The sequence below is a fragment of the Orbicella faveolata genome, unplaced genomic scaffold (assembly GCF_042242905.1).
Source record: "Orbicella faveolata isolate gen_17 unplaced genomic scaffold, um_ofav_v1 contig_47, whole genome shotgun sequence".
Taxonomy (NCBI): Eukaryota; Metazoa; Cnidaria; class Anthozoa; order Scleractinia; family Merulinidae; genus Orbicella; species Orbicella faveolata.
In genome coordinates, this window is record NW_028301577.1 from 19,536,283 (window position 1) to 19,555,352 (window position 19,070).

At 39.0% G+C, this 19,070-nt stretch overlaps 1 protein-coding gene across 1 annotated transcript; it reads right to left on the bottom strand.

Annotated features, from left to right (window-relative positions):
• Positions 1–1,196: 1,196 nt before the first annotated feature.
• LOC149097493 (uncharacterized) lies at positions 1,197–6,099 on the bottom strand. The gene is made up of 5 exons (XM_089280090.1): positions 5,907–6,099; positions 4,112–4,246; positions 3,359–3,457; positions 2,590–2,769; positions 1,197–1,996 (listed from the first exon to the last, which is right to left on the bottom strand). Exons 1-4 carry the CDS (start codon positions 6,055–6,057, stop codon positions 2,591–2,593), a joined length of 564 nt encoding a protein of 187 aa, XP_089136216.1. The 5' UTR covers positions 6,058–6,099; the 3' UTR covers positions 1,197–1,996; position 2,590.
• Positions 6,100–19,070: the final 12,971 nt, after the last annotated feature.

Consider the following 19,070-nt stretch of genomic DNA (forward strand, 5'->3'; position numbering starts at 1 on the left):
CATTGAAATTTGCTATTAACTGCAAAAAGTTATTTCTCCAGAGCTCTGATATATTGATGTTTATACTTCGTCTAATGTAAGGAATGTTCAGTAAGCAAAAACCTTACGAGATAAGTTATCTATTGACCTACGCGACATCCTTTTTGGGCCACCATTTTTTACAGTCACGAAACTCAAAAGCTTGGAAATCCAAAGCGTTCTATTACATCTATTCTATCTAATGAAGCTAAAACCTCGAAAAAAAATTGGTAGGTTTTTTAGTTTGAAATATGGCAACGTCACCTGAAAACTGCCAATTTTACACGAGCTTCACCCAAATGTTTACGGGAGCTTTTGAAAGCTTCTAAAAGGAAAAGGTTACTCAGGGAGCTCCTGTAAAATAAGTGAGAGTGCATCATGGAATTTCCGGCTCTCGAGAAACGAATTAACGAGGTCGTAACAATGGAAATTTTGTTTTCTTGACCCACGATCCAGAGATCTCAAAATGGCATTACATGTATATGAAATATTTTATCAAACACGAGAGGCAGAGTTTGAAAAACACCGTGTAAAAAGTTGAAAATACGGAGCGCAGCGGAATATTTTTTAGGAATTGTGACAGAATTGAGATTGTGATGAAACATTTCCTCGATTGTTTAGTACTTAACCCAAATCACGGACACCAGAGAAGTAAAATCGGCATAATCAGTACCCGTCAAGAACTCAATTGAAAACAGCGTCACCTCGTCGGTTCTTTTGTTATTAAGGAGCTACGTCGCGGTTTGCCCATCTTGAAAAGTTTAGCCTAAAATTGTCAAGTTCGTCGTTTCTAATCCGTGTTAATCTTCTCCAAACTTAACTATCATTATTCCTTTATGTTTTATTACAATCTCTTTGGTGTTTTACTATCTTAGTAAACTATTTTCAAGTTTCCTTCAATTTAAGGTAGTTTTGTACGTTATTGAGCTCCTTCAGTGTTTTGAATTATTGAGAGTGAAGTGTTCAGCTAGACGGATCATAAAACGTCCAATTCCTTCGACCGGAATTACGTCACTCCATCACCCCCCCCCCCCCGCCTCCCCCTCAACTCATCACCCCCTCACTACCAGCAAAGCCTTCGCTGCACGAAAATTATACTTGCATGGGGAATATAAGAGTAAAGATGGGCAACAAAAGGCTCTTAGAAATGTTATTGGTAATAAATAGATCATCCAAAGTTTCATGAAAAACCGACATTTATTTCGGTTATTTATATTTAACACGAAGAAAACCTTTTTATAAATAACAAAACTTCGTAATTGTGAATGTGTTTATGCATCCTTTACTTTCTAGCGGTGATTTTCATTGCAATGCTTGGTAATATTAAAAAAAGTGATGACCTTATTTATATCGTGCATTACAGTCCACCGCTGTAGATTGTGAAAACATTTAAATAACAGTTGCAGTAAAAACTAGCTCAAGTCTACTGAAAATCACCCCAATAACTGAAAAATCTAGCGTTCTAACTGAGACCCCATCCACACTACGCCGGAGAAATTTAAAAACGTAACAATCTCCGGTCTTTGGATTTGTGTTTGAGGAAAACTCGGTCAGGTAAAATCAATTGTTTATCGTGACGTCATCGTTTTTCGAAAGGCTCCGTTTTCGTGACGGATTTGTGTGGACGGTAGGCCTAACTGGAGAAATAAAGCTGTGTTCTCAAATTTATCCGGCCTAGTGTGGACGCTACCTGAAAGAAGTATTGCATGTTCGTAGCGCGTGATAGTTCTCTGCACTGCAGACGTGAAACCTTTGATTCCTTCGGAAAATATATTATACAGTTAATCATGATTTCAAAACGAACGCTCTACGTTCGTGAATTGCTGATGCCAATGTTTTTCTTTTGGATTAAAACTCCGCACATATAGAGCGGCCGTCGCGATATGTCATCTTCAAACTCCTTCAGCCGAAATCCGGATATTGTCATATGGGCTTGTATTTGCATGGAAATCCCGCTATACATGTTGAACCTCAAAATCTGAAAGTAAAACAATAATCGGTGGTTAAACGAGTACGTAACAAGTTCTTTTGCTCGGACGGATGAGAAAAACATTTTCTAACTACATATGTACAGGAGAAAGCCGAATTTCTCGGGCCACGTAGGAGAACAGTAATTCATTTGAAAAATCGGGAAATTTGAAAATGGCAGGTTAAATCTCTCTTAAAGTTTTTTTTTTTTTTTCAAAGATAGCTAGTGAACCTTGGTATTTGGCTAGTTTTGACTCATTGATTGCAATATTCAAGGTAATATTGGTTTTCAAAAACAGCCGAATATTTGGGTGCCGAAAGCGCTATGAATGAGCCATAAGTTCGTTTTAAAAAAAAATTGGAGCTTTTAAGCCCACGTCGCACAAAAAGCAAGCCATACATCGGGCTCAAATTCCTTGGGACAGTTTTATCCCTCTACGCCCTCTCCAAATTCATAACTGAAATTTTTGTAGCTGGCTCAGAAACTGTATCGCTTATGTATATGTCAAATATTGTAAACAACGATTCCTCTATAGGCGAATCAGGGACTAGTGGCGAACTCGTACGATAAAATAATCAGAAAAGGAATTTAAGCGAACTTACTTCACAGTTTGCTCCAGTCTGACATCTTGATCTTCTGTCCTGTTATTTTCCTTCCTCTCCTTAGGAAGCACTTTCCACAAGATAGCGGGCAGTGAAGTTCCATGAAAGCTTTATTTTCAGTTTTCTCTGAATTGCAGAATCTTCTAAACCGACGGCACAGATGCAGATGATCTTTACATTCTATAGCAGAGGAAGGAACAAAATAAATTCCAGGTAAGCTAGGGCCGGATAAACGCTTGGCCATCATTTTTGGATATTATTTATGACGCGTGAAAAGGCCAAATATTTTTACGCGACTGAGTTTTACAAAGGGGTATAGGGGACCGTCTATATAATCGCCTCTCGTGTGCAATAGTAATATAAGTATTTACATAGCGCCAAATCCACTAATATGTCCATGGCGGTTTACATTTAAGGTTATTAAAAAAGTAAAAAAAAAGGGGGGGGGGGGGGAAGGAAAGGCAAATAATGTAAAATAATGAACAATCGAACTCAAAACTTCCACTTTTTTAAGGGATACCTGAGAAAGCTCCTCAATAATTTTGGTTGTGCTGTGTGAAAGAGAATAATATATGAATTTTTTTTTTCATACAAACTAAAGCTTTTTTCCAACCAAACTGGTTAAAATTTATACCGCCTAACCCTATTTTAAACCAAAACGGCTCAGCTTGGTTTTGATTCTTTCATAAACAGTGGGGTTTTCTTTGCGAACGTTTCAACTTGAACTGCAAGGTGACGTGAAACTATATTTTTCGTGTTTTGAACTTACCCGGACAGCCTACTCTGCCGTAGATATCTCCTCTGGGTGTATAAGCGTCCCAACAGCAGCCGTACCTGCTTGTTCTGCAACCTTGCAAAGGTTCTCCACCTGAAAACAGCATTGAGAACTGTCAGCATATACAACATTCTTCTTGGGGTCTGAATGCATTTCTGCAATTATGTGTACGGAATGGTGCCCTTGGCAGGTCATAGCGGTTATTAAATAAAAACCAGCTAACAAAACGATAAAAACCTATATAGGGATGAGGTAAACTCTTTTTTATGAGAATATTGTTTTTCCAGTCGAGGCTAACTATTCTTATTTTTCTGCCGATTTTTGGCTGAAAACATTCTTGTAAATATTCTTTAATTACAGCGTATGACATTTCGGTTTTATTGACTTTGGTGGCGTTGAAGTAATTTTGGAGCCAGCCTGCATGCTGAATAAAGCCTGATAAGACACACGTAACCTCTCGCAGAAATGTTATTAACATCGGACATACGACTTGGGTTGTTTTTGGGCTAGTTTTGCCGTTTAGAGAAAGGAAGAACTTATACTCTTTGGTGAAAAACATATAATTGTGTTGTATTTTATTTCAAATATTTTGGAAAACTTCAACCTCGATACTCTTATAAAATATATACTTTAAAAAAGTGTGCTTGACTCTGTAATCTAAAATGTCAACAAGAATATTTTCAAGCTAGAGGCGGCCATGAAAAATGTACATTCTTATGAAATATGTACTTCAGTCGCGCTACTTACAGTAGTGACAAGTGTTGGCACAGCTTCTCGCGAGTTTAGCTCTTAGCTGGCTGACCTTCGTGTGGCACACTTGTACGCCCAGTTCTTTGACTAGCTTCGCGCACGTGTCGTTTTGCGCTGTTTCGTCTTTGCACTCTGCGAGAAAGATTGAGAAAGTGTGATCAATATCTTATTTCTCCTAACAGCTCCATACATTGTCAAACAAACAGGTGATGAGAATAAAGAAAAAGATCAGTAGGAGATTGTGTTAGTAAATGAAGTACGACCAGATAAATTATCCCGACTGACATAATGTATGGCCCTGCGCTTCGTTCGCTCGTTCGGCCACTTTGCGGCCTAAAACCTTGCAGCTTTCTTCGCTCGCCTAGCTATTCTACCCCGAAACTCATACTCTGAGACTCATGAGGTTGACTTGTGGCAAGTCTAGAATACGACGGGAACAGACGTGGTTCCCCTAAATATCCTGGCATCGTAACAGCCAAAAAGCAATTCAACTGAAATTCGTACGATACTAATTACGTGTATTTCAAGGACGCGTGGGTGTTGTTGTCGGCCACCCGCGCGTCACGCAAGATGACTCTCGCACGCTAAGCCCGCAAACACCGCGCGCGGCCTGCGCGATCAACTGACAAAAAAAAATCATCATTACATTTCTTGTCTTGGGCCTCTGTAGGTAAATAGGAAATAAGACATGAGCTGTTCAAAGGGGAAATTTGATTATTTTTTTGTCTGTTTTATATCACTCCAGCAAAGTACAATACTCGTGTGAGACATCTACCATCGCTTATGTTTTTTTTTTATGCCAAGCTATTTGACTCGGGTGGATTATATTAAAAGACGGAAATCTTAAGTGGCGATAAAGATTGCAATCATGCTTAAACTGCATCCAATAAATTCTTAGATAATTCTCTACGGGTAGCGAAGCCGGGGGTGCTGTGATACTGGTTCAACCACAAATCCCATAGACTCAGTTAAACTACCGTGAAAAGTGATTTTTCATAAATTTACGCATCGATAACTCATCTCTTTTGGATGTTTTTCATGCGTCACACGCTTAGTTTTACTCTCTTCACGTGTTACGCATTAAGCCTTTACCGTCCTCTCAAACGATGAAATCTCATTTTAAAACAAATAGTGATGAAACGAGCTTCAGGTATTTTTCATGAGGTCCTTATTCGACTTCCTGAGTGGCATATGGTGTAAAACATTGCGAATTAAACGTTTCCTTCAAAGACAATGGAGTACCTTGCGGTCTGATTTGTTTCATGTTTAAAACTGCCAAAATGCTTGTAAACATCTACCATCGAAAAAGGCAACGAAATTGGAAAATAGTGAAACTTTCGTTTCTTTTTGACCAGGCAGAAGATTTTCGCTATTAACTTGCAGGCCTCGACAGAATTCTTGCTTTTTACTCTGAAATCCGATGTCGTCGTGACTCAAACTCCAAGTGTTTTCGAACCACGTTCCAGACAAAAAATGAATTTTTGAGGACAAATCGATAAATGTGGCGTTGCAGGCAAAGGTTAAACAAATGCGTACTTTAATTTGGTCTTACATTTTCACTGCCGTTTGCGTCAAGTCGAAAAAACGCTGCCACGAACAAGACAAAGTAGAAACAAATGTACTTTGTTTTTTTAATCGACGAAATTCTAAACTCGAAAAGTGTCCTAGAAAACGACGTCTCGAGCTTAAAACGTTGTAGGAAATTTTGGCTTGTGTTGCGTTCAAAATTGTTAAGAACGCATCAAGAAAGCTTCAGATCAGTAGAATTTATGGATCGACTGTGGTGCAATACCTTTTCTCCTGATCGTGCCAGAACTGTACCTCGTCCTCGCTCCAGGCCTTCTGTAAGTTCTGCGTGAATATGAACGTTGTCCGATAACTTCACAGAGTAACAAAACTGCGACCAAAAGGTGCAGGACGGATATCTTCATATGACTTGCCATGTCGAAATCTGCTAGCTCTCTGTTCCTCTGTTGCTTACTCGTCTGCCGAAAAACACAAATCATTAGTGGCTTTATAGTCTGAGTAGGGGGCGTGGGGAATGATTGGATTGAGGTCGTGTCACAAAGCCACGCGCAGGGTGTCCTGTAACGGAATGATTGCCTTGACAGAAGCACGTCGCGTACTCGACTATTACATGCCAGACATCGACAGGAAAATAATATGCCTAGGTCAGTCGTTTCACTTATTTCTGTTGACGTTACCAAAGAGCGATTGTGGTTGATTTGTAGAACTTTCCAGACGTTGGCTAGAGTTTGTTTAACCCTATTTTTATACACCTCCAGTGTGTACTTTAACGTCTTCCGTCTTAGATCACTATCACAAGATGTTTTCTTCTCTTTGTTCTCCGACGTGCTCACAGGAATGTAGAAATCGTCAGTTATTTATCCTTTGCCAAATTTTTAGCACAGTTGGAGTTCCGGCTGCTATTCGTGAAGTTCAGCGCTCTGGATAATATCTCTGACAAGTCCTTCAAAACAATCAATGAATCGGGCGTGGAAACGAAAAATCGTACGGGATCGAGAGCGCTTGTCCTGCTGTTTTTATTTGTTTGATTATCCTGTGTTTTCGTTTCTAGTGCTTTTATCTGATCTGGTTAATGTTGGAATGAAAATGCCAAACATTCCTGACGCGATTTCGAAGTACAGTTTCCAATAAACATTCAGTGCCCATCGTACACGTGCAAAGTACCGTGTGATTGCACAATTAAAACTGTCGTTAGTCTTCATTTTCTTGCATCGATCTTTTAACGACTTGCGGCGACCTTTCTTATTTCCGGCCATCATTTTCACCCCTCTTTTGTCTGGGTAAAAGGATCACCTTTAAACTCAAAAGTCTGGTCTTGGGGTTTATCTTTACTAAAAGATGGTAAAACGAATGATTAATTAGAAGCTTTCCTGAATTTCTTGACGTAAATCACCTATGACCGGACACGTATTAGCTTTAAAGTTTCTCTAGCGAAACGAATCCCACACGGCTGCCAGCGCTAATTAATTTAAGTTAGTTTTTTGAGGGGCCAAGCCGCTAAGTTAAAATGCAAATGTGAAAAGGGTTGTAGTCAATGGTTTTTTTTAAAAAAATTCTTTCTTGGGAAATCCACGGGTATAGCCATCCAGGATGTTCATTTTACTTCCCATTCGTCGTCCACGTACCCCTACAAGAACACCTTTGGGTCTGCGGTGCAGCCCAATTACCGTGTCGCAAAACCTTCGAACTCAAGAAAAGCTGTATGTACCTAACTAAGGAACAATGAACCACAGAGCGCCACCACGAATGGTTAAGATTCGAGGAGATCGAGATTGTTTACAACAACCTGGACAAATTTCAAAACTTGGGGCTAAATTTGTTCCCATGCGTCAACGCTGACGTAAACGTTTTCAGTTACTACCCAGGTCTATCCAGCGTGGTTTATCTTCGAACCACTAATCGCTACTAATCGAATGAAAATAACCCAGATAACATCTGAAATTAGAGTTCCGTTTATCTACGTGAAGTTTTTATCCGGCCAGGCATAAGAATTCAGGGTCGTCTTCCGTGTAAACAAACATGATAATATTTAAAATCCGATGGAGAATGTATGTACGTGTACACTTCCGAGATCACCAAACTAAGAAACACGCGATGGTTACGTTGATTTTCTGAAAAGAAATAGCGTCATTTTATGCTGACAAAAAATCAAATTGTCAATGAATTATTTGACGTGCGAGTTTTTCAGACAAACACTGCATCCGGGCCTGAGGGGAGATTTTATTGTGAAAAGAAATTTCGTGTAAATTACTCCGCCACCCCTCTAACTCCCCCGAATTTAAACATACAATATGTAAAGTAATGGGTTTTAATCTATTTATGTAGTCCTCGATAGTTGAACTGGTCTCTTGATTGAATCCCAAAATTAACGTTTAGTTTTTAACAGGATTTCCGTACACGAATAATAGCCCTCCCAACTCCCAAATTAGAGCAGTACACCCAAAAATAGGCAACAACCCCTACCGACTCCGTCGCACTGAACCAAGATGGCATGCATTTATTTGCCCGAGATTTGTTAATTGGTTGGTATGGTTTTACTTTATTCCTTCAAGCCTGTCGGGGGTATATTCTCTTTCTTTGATTTCCAGTGGTATAAAAATCGCTTTATTCTGTAGGATTCATCGCCCCTCACCGGTGTAATCCACTTAAATGCGCGAATTATTTTTCAACCCTAAGGTGGTCAATGTCAGGACTATCAACTTCCCTTGCAGAATTACTGTGATAAGCTGTCTCTTGTAGTTGTATCGTCTACCGGAGTAATCACGAAATCGTATTGTGTGCTGACCCACTGAAATAATATCGCAATTTGGCGGTACTTTCTCGTGTATTAGCGTTTAGCATGTTTGTTATGCTTTGCAAGATGCCTCCAAGCTGAGAAACAATGAAGCATGGAATAATGTTTTTATTTTGTTCGGCTCAATACCCTAGAAGGTACCGCAAAAGTTTGAGGCTGATCACCTTTTATGGAGGTACCAATTCCGCTTTTTTAACTGACCCCTGAAAGGTACGACGAGCACCCCTGTTCTTTTTGTATGAGAGCCCCCCCTCCCCCCCTTCCCCCCAGGAGATCTCGCTATTTAGCAGTGCTTTCTTACAAACAAGTGTTTCGAATATTTATTATACTGTATTGCTACATAATGCTTCCAAGGGACAGGAAGCTTCATTACTTCTTCTTAGAGTTTTCTTCCAGACCTACCAAGGTGGCACTGTCACGTGTAGCTGAGGCGATTTTAACTGTGCAGTGGGTGGATGAGACCCTAGTGTGTGACCACCGAGGGGGGTGAATAGAGGTACGCAAATCCGCCGATCCGTGTTTTTTTTTTTCACCAAATCCGTCGATCCGCCAAAATTTTTGTTCAAATCCGAAATCACAACCACATCCGGAAACAGAAGTGTAAAAGTTCAAAGGTAAACTGGTAAATGTGAATGCCATTGTTAATTTCGCACAAATAGTAAAGAACAGGCAACATGCTAGACGACTATCACACAGTACAATTCCAATAACAGTCTCACACCTGTGTTTAAATGAGGTTTGTTTGGAAAAAAAGACATAATTTGGATGAACTCATTAACATACCAACCAAGGCTGACGAAAGATCTGTGATCCAAATTTCATTTAGGACCCAAGATCTAAACATCAAGACAGGCTCAATCCGGAATCCGCGCCAAAATTCACAGCTGATGCACGATCCACCGTGTTTTCAAAATCCGCGAATCCGCTCGATTTACCGGAAAAATCCACAATCCGTGCGCTTTTCAAGATCGAATCCGTCGATCCGAAAACCTATTCACCCCCCTCTTCACCTTCACGTGGAACCGTTTATTGTGCTGTACAAGGCCAGGTGGTTGTAATTTATAAGTCAATGGATGAAAACGCCAAAGGGATAAATGCATGACACGGGATAAGGGCAAAAATTGGCGCGTGACGCGTGAAAAACAGCTAAAAGACATGCGTGATGCGTCGTGAATTTAAAGGGAAAAAAAGGAAAACATTGTCACAAGTATATGTTACGGGTGAATTTTGTTTAAATTCGATCTTCTGTCTGCGAACGAAACCCTAGTATGTAACAATTCAATAGAAGTTTCTACTTTTTATTTCTGTTGTACAAGGTGGTACACAAGTCTGTTACAAATTCCGCGAAAGACATTTTGAAATATACTTGAGTTCGCGCCAAAACAAAAGCACTCGCGCGCGAAATCCCGCGAAATCCACTTCTCTCATCCATCGCTCTTTCAGGTCAAGTGAATGCTAAGTCGTCCCGTATCGCTCAATATTTTCCAATTCATTTAGCTAACCGACTGACATTTTTTATATTCTAGATCTGATACATGTATTTCTTCGTGAAGCAACATTGTGACTAGTAACAAGAATGGTATTGTAATCACGAGAGCATAGATTGTATAGACACTTGTTATCATCGCATACTCTAGATCTTATTGCCAGTATAAAGCGATGAAAGAACAGCAATTGACGTTTAAGTAGATGTTTGCTAATCAATTGTGTCATTGTACCTTAAAAGGGTTCAGACAATAAGGCCCTTTCATCAGACCCAATCGGTCCAAATTACAATGTCTATTTAAAAAACACCGCCTTATTCAACGAAGATCCTTTTTTAAATTAAACATGTTTGTAATATCACCAATGGTTGTCAGTCTCACTTCCACACACTTATATTTAAATACACATGTTTGTCATATCAACCATGGTTGTCAAATTCTCACGTCTACACACTTAACTACACCTAGCATTTTTGAAACTTACTACTGCTTTACACCCGAGCTCTTTTCGCGTCAGAAGGCACAAAAAGAAGCAAATTTGCTCTTAATCGATTGGCTTTTATACATTGCAAAACTACCACTGATATCTCGTTCGTAAACGTGTTATGACTTTTCAACATTTTTCAAGTTGTTACATTTGTCCTCTTCAATGATTTCACACTTCCTTATATGTGATTTTCGTTTTATATGTTTTTAGTTCTAAGCCAAAGAGAATCCACATGGGAATTAAAAGTACAAACAGTTTCACTACATTCGTATATGCACCATGATAAAGCCCGTAAATTCATTCGGTCTACCCTTCTGGATTTTATTAAATCGATTTTAAACTTAGGTAATCTTATCCGACTGATCGCCAATTCAGATTTCATAGTTTTAATTCTTAGTTCAAACATTCCTGTAATGTGTTGTTTTAAAATAATAACGGTGGTTACGTAATCAGCAGAATTATTGTTCAAACTCGACGAAAGAACGCTAAACTAGCGATTTTGCAACAATCTCGGTACAAACCGCGCAATGGAATGTTGGTTTTTACAATTACAGTTATTGTAATAACAATTAAACGAGAAATTCAAAGCGAGAATTATATAACCTTTGACATAAAGGTGTTTTGTGTTAAATGTACTTAGCAGTAAATAAGGCATTGTTTTTACTCAAAACTCTGGTAACTTAATACATGCTGCCTTAAACTTTTAAGTGTACTTAGGACAAAAAAAAAACTTAGGTCAAGTGCTGTATCTTCCTTTGGTTTTGGCTTACACCAAATGTTGGCTTATTTCTCAGTGATAAAAACACGACCTAGTACTAGTGTTTTGTATCAGCGACCGTGAACAGATGCTAAAGATTTAAAACACAAATTATTATTTAAGCGATTTGTTCTGTTCTGCTGATTGCATAATTCTCTGCAGTTGTAAACGAAAACCATTCCCAGACAAAAAAGATTCAAAGTGCAATTAGGACAAAAAATCTTATGTCAAGTTCTACATCTGTCTTTGGTTTTCTATTTATTGACCACATGTTGGATTTTTTCTCAGTGCCAAAAACGCGACCAAGAGTTTTCTAACGGGGAAAGTGTACAGGAGGTAAAGAACGTCCAAAATAAGTAGTTAGTTTAGCATTCTTTGGTCGAGTTTGGCTGTTCTGTTGATTAGATAATTTGTAAACGAAAACCATTCCCAAAGGAGAATTGTTCAAATTGCAATCAGGACCAAAAATCTAATGTCAAGTGCTGTTTATTTCTTTGGTTTCAATTTCTAGACTAAAATGTTGGCTTTTACCACGGTGGTAAAAACGCGAACAAGATTTTTCTACCGGAGAACGTGTATAGATGGCAACAACTTCCAAAACAATTATTCGTTCAGCATACTTTGGTCCAGTTCGGTCCGTTCTACTGATTACATAATCGAGTGCAGTTGTAAACGAAAACTATCGCCAGAAAAGAATTGTTCAAATTGCAAACAGGACAAAAAAATTCTTATGTCAAGTGCTACACCTTTCTTTGATTTTTATTTACATTTGACCACATACGTTAACTTATTTCTCAGTGGTAAAAACGCATCCATAAGTTTTCTATAGCCGAAGGTGAACAGATGGTGAAAACTTTTCAAAACAAATTATTAGCTTAGCTTTCTTTCGTCCAGTTTGGTCAGTTCTAATGATTACATAATCGACTGCAGTTGTAAACGAAAACTATTCCTTAGAGAACAATTGTTATTTTGAAACTTCAGCTGGTTGGCTATAGATTTACATCAGAATCTGTCGATAAATGGGTAAAACTCGACAAGTGATCCACTCAGACACAATTCTTAGAGATCCACAAATAAGTGAAACAGCTACCTCAGTCTCACTACCTGTTTTATCAGTCCTAATTTGGCAAAAAAGGCTCAACAGCAAAAGGTGGTTTGGAGGGACACCTGTCCCTCCAAACCATACAAAGCTCTCTTAAATCACAGCTTTTCAAAAGTGCATTACATCTTCGTGTTTGAACCAAAAACACTTACATTTGGTAAACTTATAACTTTTAGATGCTCTTTTAGACACGAGCCTCAGTTTTTCAAATTAACCGATTTCAGGAGCCATAATCGGGGACGGAGACCGTCAGCGCGCGCCATTTCAAGTATTGGGGTTGTCCCCATGATATGGGACAATAATTCTATTTTTAGAACAAATTGCGCCATCACCTGCGGCACACGCGCGTAAATGCTGCGAGGATTTTTGCGGATGTCGCGCGGGGGAAATGGCGTCCGAAATTCCCGAAATTTTTCATGTTTTTGACCCACAACTGAACGCGTTTACGTCTGTTGGAATTTTGCTTAGGTATTTTCGTCGTAAGCTGCTCCAGTTTGAGTGAAGTAAGACAGTGTCGAAGCTAGGTATGTTCCGCTGTAAGCTTATATATATCGCTGACCAAGTTGTGTTCCGACGGATGCTTCTTTTGCATGAGCTGTACATTACTCCACTCTATATTTCACATATGTTGAAGATTAACAGCTTTTCCATTACACAGAAAAAAACTACCTGGATACATTAAGATATAGGAGAGCTTCAGGACTTCATAGTTTCCTAGCTCCTCTTGCCACACGCTTGCGAGGAGTTTGCCAGTCTATCGCGACCGAAAACTAAACAAAATAATTGCTAGTTTGAGTTTCGCTTGAATTGTAAGCAACGCTTGATGTTTTATCAAGGCCCAATAACTTTACGTCCGTAGATACTGCTCAGTTTTATTCGTGTAAAAGTCCGGTAAATTCTCTGTTGTCGATGAATGAGAGCGCCTGCCGATGCGTGTTTTGCACAGTCAGTAAACATGACAAATTGTAATTCCGCCGCACTTTCGTGTGAAAGCGTACATCGAACTCAAACAATAACTCTATAGTTTTTAAATATGTTTAAGATTGATAAATGTTTGAGAACATATTAAAAGCTAAGCCGAAAATATGCGAATAAAGCAGAAATAATCAGCAAAGTTACGATGACGCTTTCTTTAATCAACTTCGAATAACGATTTCGATTTTGTTGATCGAGTTATCAAAACTCCTTGTCTATTTTCATTTTCGCAATGTAAAACTTCACTATGCTTATTTTGAAGAAACACACATAATGTTAGTAGCCTTTTTTGCGTTCGTGAAATTTGTTGCAGCATCTCAGCACAAAATATAACGAAAGAAATCTTTGTCAAGATTTGTTGACAATTGAAAACACCGACTCGGACTTGAAAGTGCACGAGCTGCACTATGCAAATGAGCCAATTGTACGCGTCAGACTTTCCTTTCCGGCAAAATCTTTTGCAAACTCACCAAACAAGCAGAAACAATAAGAAACCGTCAAAACAGGTTTTGGTTATGATTAACCATTGTCTGAGAAACTCACAAATTAACTCGATACCAGAGTAGAGAGTTTTCTTGCTATATTCTTAAGTCAGAACGAACGCAAAAACATACGCGTAAGCTTACAACTAGCCCGAGCAGATCTTATTATTCATTCTCAGCGCGAGATTGAAGCCTTGTTTTCGACCCTGAAAAACCCACCTTTTCCGTTAGCTCAGAGCATAAAACTACATATAAGCGCCCTGGTTCGTATTCCCTGCCTTATTCCCTGCCATCGCCGTGAAAAATACGCAAGAGAATCTCTCAACTCTCACCATTTGATCACGCAACGTGACAACATCCACGCGAGAGCCCCCGACATGTGCGTGAATCCGCGCGGATATATGACGTCAGGATGGCGCAATTTGTTCTAAAAATAGAAAAATTGTCCCATATCATAGGTGCGCGCGAATCCCGAGACTTACGGTCTCCGTCCCCGATTATGGCTCCTGTCGATTTTTAAAAACATTCCTTCTCTTTCTAACAACTGTTATGGCAACATGTGCCTATGCTCGGTAGAGCTCAGTTTTTGCTGCACAAAAATTACCTAAAAAAAGAAACTCGTAAAAATAATCCAATAGGGACGCTGCCCCGACAGGATAAAATATTTGCACTAGTCAACAAAGCAAAAACAGTCTTCGTCAGGAATTAGCACGAGGGTAAGTGGAAACGTAAATTTGTTCAAATACAAACATGCATCATGGAATCACGTGATGACAAAAACTTGTGGTCAGTTTCTTTTTCAGATTGTTATATTTCTGTCGTTCACCTTTTCCAAAACAAAACAGTATTACATGTATTTTAAACTTTTGGGTGGCCGCTTAAGGGTTTTATTCACAGTATTTTTTGAATGACAACAATTTCGTAGCCTGTTTTTGTTGTTTTTTGGCTAGTTTTTTTTTTTTTTTGGCGGTTTTGCAACTCGTGGAAATCGACAGTAACATTAGAAATTCCCAAAGGGGAATTCCCTTATTATCACTTATTTTGGCGCGACTTTAATTTCGCGAATCTGGAAAAGAAATATTTCGCGGGACTTCAATTTCGCGTATTTTGACGAATCATCGTTTTTCAATGTAATTAAATTTCGCGAATCAAGTAACGGGTGCTCGTTTTTAAACTTCCATTTCTGTATTTTATTCTTCTGAAAAGAATGAAGTCATCATGAACAGGTTCAAGCAGCTGATCACAGAGAACGATAGGGAGCCAGATGCCGATGGCAAATTTGACGACTGTACTGAGGAAGTGTTACAGGAACTATTAAATTCAGCAAAATCAGTCAGATAATGAGTTGCGTTGAACTGAAATTTGAGCCCTCCTACTCGTAGGTAAACTCACAGCAGATGGAAAACTAAAATAAAGGATTATATAAAGGTCACTAAATTTCGCGTCTTTAATTTTCGCGGCTTCTTTTTTTCGCGGGACTTCAATTTCGCGAATTTTTTTAAATCGTGAAAATGAAGTCTCGCGAAAATAAGTGATAATAAGGTACGTTCGATACATTCCCATATAAATTCCGATATAGTTACGTTGTTTCGCAACACCATATAACAAATTTCACAGGAATTCTGCTTTCACGTGATGCGCTCGAGACGCCTGTGTTTCCCCTGACATGCATGATTCGAATTACCTCCCTGTCTCCTGCTGCGAAATCACAATTAGGCGGTGTCGTTCCGGTCTTTTTTTAAATGTATCGAACCCGGGGAAATCCCACGTGAAAAGGTCGGGGGATCTTCGTGGGAAAATTTGTAATCCGGGTCAATCTTCTCCATCCCAAACCATCTATGTTCCTTTATTGTCTGTTATTATCTTTCTGGTGTTTCTCTATCTAAGTAAACTACTATTTTCAGGTTTCCTTCAATTTATAGGTAATTGTGTACATGGCCAAAAAACACTCAAAATGCAGTGACGGTCAGTGACTGAGCGGGCCTCTATCATGTCTCAGAGAATTTGTGGTCCGAAAAGTAAATGACACACGATTATTTCCGCACTGAAAGAGCTGTTCTGCAAAATTTACCGAGCGGATTTCGGAGCCAGACCTAAAGACTTTTCCAGACCTATGGCGTTCAAAACACACCTTTGAAACTCAAATATTACAAAGTTAATGAAGGTTTGACTTCTAAATTCCGATTTAGGCTGTGCGATCTTTTACCGACTGTTGCATGCGACTTATAAGTGATATCGATAGTAAATGTCGCGCCCAAATTAAACGAAGTCGTACGCAACCCAGGTACGCGAGTAAAGGTGATTCAATTCAAGTAGCATGTGGAAAGAATTCGCGCCACTAAATCGGTTGACACGAAGAAAACAAATCGTGTACTTAAACATTTTATAGTCAAACTTACCAGGTAGTGCGTAAATTTTTTCGTCCGCTTGCTGCAGTCCTGGAGAAACTTCTTCCACCTTAGTAATCGTCGTGTTTTTGTTTATTGCAACACAGAAATACTTGGAGTCACATTTATAACAAGTTGGTGTTGCTATAAAAAGCAACAGTTCATTTCCTGGACCCCTGGGTGGTGTCTGCGGTTGCACGTGTTCCGAATGATCTCTCATTCCGCGTGAGCTATGTCCACCTGTTTTTTTCTCGTAAACGTCTACTCGACAGAGTTAACACCATTGCTAACAAGCGATTTTTCATCTGCGTTGTCAATCCTAGAAGACCGCTATTTATATTTTGAAGTCAGTCCATTTGCGGTGTGGTGGAGAAAAGATGGCGTGACGAGCAAGTTTCCAGGAAATCGCGTTACAAACGTGAGTACTTTATTTCTCGCCAGTAAACGTGTGAATTTATGTTAGATCTTGCTCAATCTGAATGTTCCGATTTTCCCCCTAAAGACGTTTGCGTAGAGTCACGACTAGCAACAACAACAAAAACAAGAATTTATAAAGGTAGTTGTCAATCCTTTTTAATCAAATTTTAAAGCAACACCAGCTTGTTGTCAATCGTTTTTTAAAACAGCCTCAGGACAAAGAACATTTTATTACAGAACTATTGGACTTTGGAACAATTTAGACCCCTTTTTAAAATCAAGCTGTTCAGTTCAAGTTTTTAAACGTATCTTAAAGAATAAGCTTTTAGACAATTTTGTAAATACTCCCTAAACTTCATTTATTTTTAGTATTTTTCGCGACTATAAAGTTTAGATAATGTTGTAAATGTTTTTTTTTAAAATTTGATTAATTTTGATTGTGTAGTTATTAGTAACTTAGTAATTTAAGTAATTGTTCCTGAAAAGCCCCATTGGGGAGGTAACAATAAAGTGTGTATGTATGTAATCCTACAAGACTATACGTTCTGTACTTATCGATATTTTGAAGTTTCACCTATTGACGGAGAAAAGATGGCGTGACGAGCGAATCGCGTTACAAACGTGACCACATTATTTCTTAACAGTAAATATGTGAGTTAATTTACGTTAGATCTTGCTTAGAAAAAAGAACGTTCCTCGTACCTTTGCACCTCTCGTTCTACATTTATGTTTCTCACAAAAGCAGTTTGCTTTGAGTCACGACCGAGCATCAACAACAACAACAACAAGAATAGATTAAAAATTATAAAAAAAATTATAACGCAGTTTGTGTGGGCGGGGGGAAGAACGATGGCGCAACGATTTCCAGTTTAAAAAACGTGACTCTCTTCCATACCCTCAGACAATGTGCAATACTGCCGGTATAGACTATTTTAAGAGCAACACGTACGACTGTAATATGTTCTGCGTCGCGATTTAGTTTTTAAAATCGTGCTCCATCTAAATGTTAAGAAAGAAAAAAAAAACAATAACTTCGTACAATCGTCTGACACGCTTTTCACAAATTTATAAAAACATCTTATTGCAATTTTGTTCCCGTGGAGCAGAGGAGTATTATTTCATTGCATTTCCAGCTGCAGCTCAAGCTGAGAAGGTGAGCGTCATTATGACTTTATTGCAATAACATCTGTACACTATCGGTTGTCTTCTACTTGCGTCGCTTAAAAAACGTAAAACCATAGAAAAGTACCTGCCATTGCAAAGCTAACAAAATGTTGAATCAGAAAAAATGATTATTTTTGGTTAATAAGTCAGTAAAAAATCTTTTCCAATTGCAAAACAAACTGCACAGTTTCAAACAGCAGGTGATGGACTACAATAGAAAGGCTTTATATTGAGAAAATCTTTTTAGAACTTGCATTGACGAAGTTTATTATTAGCCAACCTTCATCACTTGAGAAAGCGTTCGAGAAGAAGTATGTATTTTAGCTGATTAACGGTTCCGAGGAACGCCGTGACCTTGACCTAGTGCCGTGACCTTGACCGCCACGTTGTCATAGTGCAAAATTACTTGACGTTTTACAAAGTTGTAGCGCTCGACAGGGTTCCCTGCATTGTAATCCAGATCACGTTTGAGGGAGGAGCACCAACATATGGCGTCAAAGTTCTATAAATTTTTAAATTTCTCGGCGGGGATGGGGGGGGGGGGGTGTACTCCCTTATATGTGCTATTGAGTATGTGCGGCCCTAAGGCCCGGGTGGACTTCCACATAAAAAAGATGAGGGTGCTCGTCTGAAATTTTTGAAAAGAGCCCCTAAGAGGTACCAAGAATCTGTTTTGTGGGCGTGGCTTAAATTTTTTTCACCCCTATTGGTACCAATTCTAAGGCAACATATTATCTCCTGTCATATTTTTTCGGCTCAAAACTCCCACTGTGGACCTTTTGAGGCTGAACACCCTAAGAGGCACCAAAACCGTAAGAAGAGCACCCCCGTCCTTTTTATTTTAAGTCCCCCCCCCCCCCCTTCGGGCCCTCAGGGGTATGGTTTTTGAGCGATTTTGGTCTAAAATACTTGCACGGTATGATTTTCACTCTGGATGGCATTGGATATTGGATAACATTGGCATACCGTACATGCATTTGTAGCCCTTCTCATAAATTTTGAAATAGCTGTGGTCATATATTAGAGCGTTGTGCTAATTTTAGAGGTCTGAAATTGGGTGTCGATTTTCATTTTCGGCTCAGTCTGAAATAGAGTATGGAAAATTGCAGAGTTTGATCTGAAAGTAGGGTATGTAGGGTATGGAAAATCACAGATTTTGGTCTGAAATAGGTTACAGGTTTCAACTCGGTTAAAGCCGCTCACACCGATCAAAAACCTTGGGAAGTACCCCCCGGAATCCCAGGAAACATTTCCCAGAATACAATGTAGTACTCGCGTAAGAAAAAACTGTACAGACGTGATTCTTTGCGACCTTGTTCATATATCTATCATGCAATGATATGTCATATTCAGGATTCTTGGCTTATTTACTGAATGATT

Bases quoted from the DNA above. Each gene is read 5' to 3' on its own strand.
- LOC149097493 (XM_089280090.1), bottom strand. From the start codon at position 6,057: ATGGCAAGTCATATGAAGATATCCGTCCTGCACCTTTTGGTCGCAGTT. The intron at 4,247-5,906 runs GTATTGCACCAC...TCTTTCTCGCAG, and splicing joins TGGCACGATCAGGAGAAAAG to AGTGCAAAGACGAAACAGCG. The intron at 3,458-4,111 runs GTAAGTAGCGCG...TGCTGTTTTCAG, and splicing joins TGCCAACACTTGTCACTACT to GTGGAGAACCTTTGCAAGGT.